At 32.6% G+C, this 7,146-nt stretch overlaps 1 protein-coding gene across 1 annotated transcript; it reads left to right on the top strand.

Moving 5' to 3' along the window:
- The first annotated feature begins 2,022 nt into the window (after nucleotides 1-2,022).
- Nucleotides 2,023-4,192, top strand: LOC111914744 (uncharacterized). The gene is made up of 2 exons (XM_023910459.2): nucleotides 2,023-2,246; nucleotides 3,090-4,192. Exons 1-2 carry the CDS (start codon nucleotides 2,141-2,143, stop codon nucleotides 3,974-3,976), a joined length of 993 nt encoding a protein of 330 aa, XP_023766227.1. The 5' UTR covers nucleotides 2,023-2,140; the 3' UTR covers nucleotides 3,977-4,192.
- The last annotated feature ends 2,954 nt before the right edge of the window (nucleotides 4,193-7,146 follow it).

Genomic DNA, 7,146 nt, shown 5'->3' with positions numbered 1-7,146 from the left:
CAGAGCACATTTTGTTAACTTCATTGTTTCCGGATTATATAAAACATGGTCATCGGAGATTAGTCACCGTCGTCAGTGGCGAATGTAGAATAGAATAGTATGTGGTTCCTAATTAAGTAAAATCGAAAAATCTAAAAAGTAAACAATCCATGTGATGAATTGGGTCGGTTCGAACCAGTAAAAACCAGTCTACCTATACCCTAAAACTAGATTTTTGTAGTAAAAATAAACATTTATTTTGTACGACTAAATCTCGTTTTTATTAAAGAGTTCATTTGCAATAATTACTTTTACAACCAACAATATGAATTTATTGTGATGCTTTTCAACTATCATTATAATTATCCACCATCCATTTTATAATATCAAATAATTACATCTCCTTCTTATCTCCTATATGGGATAAGTTTTGATAAATATTAACTATTTGTTTTGTAAATTTAAATATAAATCCACCACCATTTCTTTCATTTATTTGTTTTTTTATCTTGTCAAAAATAATGTAAGGTAGGTCATATTTTTTCTCAAGATGGTTCCTAAACTTTATTCGATGTAATTAATATATAAAACTAAAAAAATAGGTGGGTCCTAGGACCCACCTTTGCTATATGTAGATACGTCCTTGACCGTCGTGCTAGTTCACACCAGTTGTATACTCTCTTTCATTTGATCGCTCAATCAGTTTGTATCTAAATCTACATTTAGGAATTCTCATGACATAACGTCACACTCGTTTCTCCTTTGTGTTTCTCTTGTGTCGCAATGCTAACCTTGATGTATAATATGTGCATCTATATAACGTATATATGTTTTAGGTTTGAGGCATAAATGTGATCGGAAAGCAAGAATGTTTACCTAAGGTTATTACCCACTTACTTCTCTTGTTACTACAAGAACGATCGAGTGAAGGAATGAAAGAGATTTGTATAATCGTTGTGAACTGATATGACGGTTCATGATCTCCGGTGATTGTGTTCTACATAATCCGACAACAACGCAGTTAACAAAAAGTTGGTATTTTTTGAACATTTTGGAAACTTCGTTACACTTTTAAATCATTTTTCCATGTAGCTGAAGTACCTAGTTACCATAATGTTTTATTTGAACACATGTGTATTTCGTTGGTATTCTATGTACAAATAGTAACATTAATAGTATTTTTTGTACTAAAAAAATAACAATGATATTTTTTAAACATTTGAAAACCGGGTATCCTACAATAGCCGGTAAAATTGTATTTTATATATTAAAAAAATGATAATAACTTTTTTTTTTTGTATATTTTTAAACTTCGTTACATCTTTTAAGCAATGTTTTAAAAACCGGTTTGAACCGGCCGGTCGAACCGGTTAGACCGGGAACCGGGAGAGGGAGCGGTTCAACTATTATCGGTTTATGTTGATTTCTGAACCGGATTAAACCGGCCGGTTTTTAAAAAAACCCGGTTGAACCGGTCAAAATGAACCGGTTGAACCTGTTAAACCGAATAAAATTACATGGAAAAAACCATTTGCATAATAAACTTTGGTGATTTTTTTCAAATATATTTAGTTTTTTCTAAATAAAAACATATGGTATATGTTTTAAATTTTTTTGATGTGTTGTATTCATCTAAAATTATATTTTGTTTCGGTATTATAATTTATTTTCTTTTTGACGTATATAGATTGATATAAAACACTAAAACTTATGGTTATGTGTTATTTTAATGTATTTTGTTTGATCTACAACTTATTTTCATATGTATTTTGAATATTTGAACTTGTAAACGTCAAATTCATGATTAATACATATACATGTATATAGGAAAATAGGAACAAAGATGAAAATTATAGAAACCGGTTAACCCGACGGTCGAACCAGTTGAACCGGGAACCAGTTACAATACCGGTTCAACTAAAAAACCGATTTTTAAAACATTGGTTTTAAGTCCTTATCCCAACTAGTTTTTGACTTTTGCAAAAATACTTTATTATCGACTAAAAACTGAAATCGATGAATAGTAAAGAAATTACCTAAAGATAGGTTTTCCCCTTCCCTCTTTTGTGCTTTTCTTGCTCTACTGTTTTATGCAAACCTTTTCTGTACCCTTTTTCATCAGGCGAACCCCTTCTTTGAACAATCTCAAATAAAAAGAAAAATGGGTAAGTGGAATTATCGAAGGAGATGGACTCCGAAGAATTATTATCGCGATCAAAGAGTACCATCGCCCCCTACATATTACGATACGGAGTTTAAATTTCGTGGTAATTCATCTATTCTTTCACCAGTCTGATCTTGATGCAGGATCTTTCCTTTGATTTTTCTCCTTTCATGCATTATCTTGGGTGTGTTTTTCGACTTATGCTATTGGAATTATGTGTATGAAGATCAATTTTTTTGTAGTTTCAACAATGTTCTTCATCTTCACGCTTCATGGTATTAATCGTTAATGTGCTGATGAAGATTTGAATTTGTGTCTTGGTTTATAGATTTGCAATCAACTGATCAAGAATTAGGGGTTTAGGGTTTTAACTCACGAGAATACATTATTATGAGAGTTTCAAATGACTAAATTGAGAGAAAGGCACTCGATTGAATTCAGTTATCGCTTGAAAATGATAAATTGAGTGGTTATTTGCTAGTTTTAGGATTTATTGGGGGACAATAGCCTAATAGGCGTACTTGAATGCATAATGTAAGATAATTGATTTACCATATAGGTTTTCTAGGGTTTGCTTAAAGGACTTGGTAACACAATGGAAGATTAGTTTATAAAGGTCTCAAATGCTGTTGATTCAGTAAGTAATGGATTAAATAATAAATACATCATGAAATCGTGCTTCATTTAACATCTTACAAAATCATGGAGTGCAATACATAATTTTACATCAACATCCTTTCTTTCAAAAGATTTAAAACATGAAACACTACGCTTCTATCCCTTAATATACAAACATGTAAAAATGTTAATGCTTGACAATTCATAAAGTCACATTTTGATATATATTCCCTTTTTGTGCATCATTTGTCTCGCACCTTTCAGTCTAGATGTCAATCTAAACTACTCAAAGGTAAACACCAATACATAATGTTAATTCTCTCAACAGGAGCTTGGAAGAATGAGGAGCTACCATGGGAAGAAAGATTCTGCCTTTCAGTAGGAATCCCTTGGGAAAAGATTGTGAATGCTAAAAACTACATGAACTGCTATGACAATGTGATAAACTGGAATGATTCAGCTGGTGAAGCATCATTTTCTGAAGCCAAGAACCGATTTTGGGCAAAAATTAACGAAATCCCAATTGACAAATCTCAACCTAATCTTGATCCAGACATGTATAACCATGACATTGATTGGAATCCAGAGATTGATCTTGAATTAATCAAGGATTTGGATCGAGCATATTTCAACCCTGATGAGCCACAAAAAGTTGAAACTCTTGATGGGATTAGGAGCAACAATGACGGTTTCGTCCCTGGATGTATTATAGGATTGAATGAAATGAATAAAGGTAGTGAGAATCCTTGGGAACGTAGTAAAAATGATAAAATCAACGGTTGGGATTGTTTTAATAATTCTGTAAATAAGAATATAGATCCTTGGGAGAGAGGAGCTACTCAAGAAGATAGAGAAATAAAGGATTGTGGATGGGGTGGGGGTGGTGTAAGTGGGTCATGGCACAATGACATGATGACACGTGGAGGTGGAGCAAATAAGTCATGGAAAAGGGTAGATGATAATTCTAAAAACTCTTGGGGAAATAATAGAAATACTCAAAGACATGAACACAATGCATATGTTGGCACTTCACAAGGAACACAAAGGGGAAATAACAGGGGTAATTTTGGTAGAGGGCAATATAATGGAAGTGGTTGGGATTCTAAAGTTGGTTCCCTAAAAAGGGAAGGTTCTCAACAGTATACATCAACTTATAAAAGTGCTAGACTTCAATATGATGATTATAGGGCTAGAGGTAATCAGTATCGAAGGTGAGATACATATAATAGAAAGTTATGTTTTTTTTTTTAAAAAAAAACTTTTGAATCGCTTTTGTTATACGCGATATTATGTAAAAACTGGCACGTGACACCCTTTTTTGGTGCTAATCTAATGTGCACACATTTTGTAGCAAAAGTGATGCGTCATATAACTAAGAGTCCCTGTTTTTGTTTTTATATGTATGGGTTTGGTAGATTGTTGAGGGTTAAATGCATGAAATAGGAACATGGTTTTATTTGTTTGTTTATTTATTATAATTTCTTACTTTCAGATCTTTGGCTTACAGCATTGTACTTTGATGCATCTACCCAATTGTAGTGAAGGCTTGAAAAGTAAAAAGCCTGTTTTGTAAGGGCTTAATTTATGTTAATTTCACTTATGTATGTTTTGAAGTTGCTTAATTAATACAGAAAATGGAGTTTTGTTTTGATCAAGAAGATAAATTGAGCTGCATGCTAAATGAGAATGGAGTTTGGATGATGAAAAATAGGTGATACTCTTTTCTGGACGAAGGCAACAGCTGGTCAAGGTTGAATACCATATAATTTTATTTTCTTAACCAAAAAGATGATAGGATTTTAATTCCTTTAAATTCAAAATCCGTTGAATTCTAATTCCTTTTTTAAATTGTAAATCCTTCCGACACTTGGGTCTTTTTCTTATATGAGAAGTCAAAAGTTTTTCTCACATTTAGAAATTACAAGGCTAGTGTTGAAAAGGATATAGTTACAACCTACACTTATAACTTAAGAACATAAAGTCGTGGTGAATTCACTTCAAATGAGTTTTGCCAATCACATGGAATCAATGTACACTTGTCTGACAAATTATAACTTGGTGAAGTCTTGGATCTTGTTGCAAAACATGATGCCATTCGTGTTGTACTTGCAATGACTCAGTTTAGTTGGGAGGTTTTTCAACTTGATGTGAAAAGTGTTTTTCTTCATAGGAAAGCATGAAGAAGTGTTTGCACAACCTAGGGAATCATAAAGAAAGGAGAAGAAGAGAAAGTTTGTAGTATGGAGAAAGCGCTACTCACACTATACAATAGAATTGAAGCTTGTTTTGTGCATGAAGGTTATGAGAGGTGTCTAAATGAGCATAACAGTGTTCACAAAGTTGAATTGAGGTAATTGGTTATTGCTACAATTAGGTAGCATTTTCAAAATACAATGCTATAATAGGAAAAATATGAGAGTAGAATGCTATAATAAACTTAAATATAAATAAAAGCCCCTATATTTTGATTTTTTTTCGGTTTAACCACCATATATTTAGTGTTGGTCAACGAAAACCACCCATTTTTTAAAGAAATTTCCATTGTGGCCATCGTGACCCCTTATTCAGAGACGGAGCCAAGTTTGTAGGATGAGGGGGGATTACATCGTAATAAGAATATTAAAATATTTTTTTTATATCCGAATAATAAAATAGAATCTGTAAAATTGTTAAAGAAAAACCGTCTAAAGAACTACATAAATAACTTAAAATTGAAAGTCATTCACCGAGATCACGAGCTATTTATGAACAAGAATTAAAATAAATGGACCTACTGAATATATCAGTCAATTTACGATTACAAGAGTTCTTTGTGAACAAGAATTAAAATAAATGGGATAATCTATGGGCAATTAAATAGGGTTGAGGCAATGAGATTTTAGTCAACCAAGTCTCAGTTTTTGTTATAATTGTCATAGCGTTATTATTTTTCTATATAATAATAACTGAATTTTTAGAAATGATCGGGAGAGGCTCTAATAACTAACTTGGACTAAAAAATTACTCATGAGCTATTATATATCTATATTATAATTTAAGGTTTAAAAGAGATTGGAGGGGAATAGCATCCGACATCCCTCCTATTGTCTCCGTCCCTGCCCTTATTTTATGTTTAACATGTGATTGCTTGTTTTCGGGTTAGGAGGTGTTAAAAATAACACGACTTCTCGTTTATCTAAATGACATCATGGCTCTATGAAATAACATCTTGTTTTTTGAAATGACTTCTCAATTTCTGGTTTAACATGTTACACACATACCATCAGGTAAATGAAATGCCATTTCAGAAAGCTAGATGTTATATTTTAGGAATTACATATGATGTCATGTAGGTTATTGAGACGTCATGTGTGAGGACATAAAAGCTTGATTTGACACGCAGAATAGTAAGAACACAATCGACACAATGATTTGGGTGTTTAAAAGATATATTCAATCCTAGTGAGGAGTTATAAAAAGGAACTAGATCTAGTCTAAATAATTAACTCAACTCATAACTCTCAATGAACTACATCACTCAAGCACACTCTACAATGAATACGACAATCACTATTTATAGAGGTGTATGTACAAGTCTATCTATCTCTCTCAAGCCACAAGGCATAAAACCCACATTTCTAAATGGGTATTCTAAAGTTTCTCTTTGTCATCCTCCATGAAGAACTTTGCATCCAACATTCTCCACCTCAAAGTTCGAAATAGATAACCAGACTCTAAAAACCGAATCAGCTACTAGCCTACTAACAAATAAGAAGTCCATCAATGACATCATAATAAGAAGCAATGACGAAGTAATCCAAAAACTCCAATTTTCTATGGTGGTTAAGCAACGATGGGTTCTAGGATATATAACAATATAGAAAAAACTCCAAAGGGAATAATCAACCCAAGCTATTGGAAGTAATCCCAAAAATATGTCTTTGTAGTGAAAACCAATAAAAATCCCAAAAATACTTCTATGCTACTCAAATATTTTTAAGAACTCCCCCTCAACATTGCGTCGATCTTCAAGATAATCATGAAGAGCATTCGCTAAAGGTATGAAGATCCAAAAATGCCATGTAACAAATCAAGATCAAGATTTTCAATCAAACTTGATCAAGAAGAACCAAAATCGAGTCATAACAAGCGTAGTCAATCGCAACAAATAAATTCCAATATGCTCGTCGAGACACCAATAATACCCGACTTCAATATTATTTTTTCAAGCTTCACTAAAAATCACCATGTTGAGAAGTCACAATCTTCTTTTCATATCAAATTCTCCCCTTTTTATAATCGAAATATGATTATGAAACCTTCAAATGTGCATGAGAATATCCTCAAATCGGATGTATCGATACTATACTCACCCTCGACAAGAGGAATAAACAAGAAGCTCCAAA

This window comes from Lactuca sativa, chromosome 4 (assembly GCF_002870075.4).
Source record: "Lactuca sativa cultivar Salinas chromosome 4, Lsat_Salinas_v11, whole genome shotgun sequence".
In the NCBI taxonomy this organism is placed as follows: Eukaryota; Viridiplantae; Streptophyta; class Magnoliopsida; order Asterales; family Asteraceae; genus Lactuca; species Lactuca sativa.
Note: the sequence above shows the minus strand (reverse complement) of the source record. Positions and strands in the feature narration are given on the sequence as shown.

Excerpts from the sequence above, each read along its gene's own strand:
- LOC111914744 (XM_023910459.2), top strand. The coding sequence starts at position 2,141 with ATGGGTAAGTGGAATTATCGAAGGAGATGGACTCCGAAGAATTATTAT. Across the intron at positions 2,247-3,089 it reads TACGGAGTTTAAATTTCGTG|GAGCTTGGAAGAATGAGGAG; the intron begins GTAATTCATCTA and ends TTCTCTCAACAG.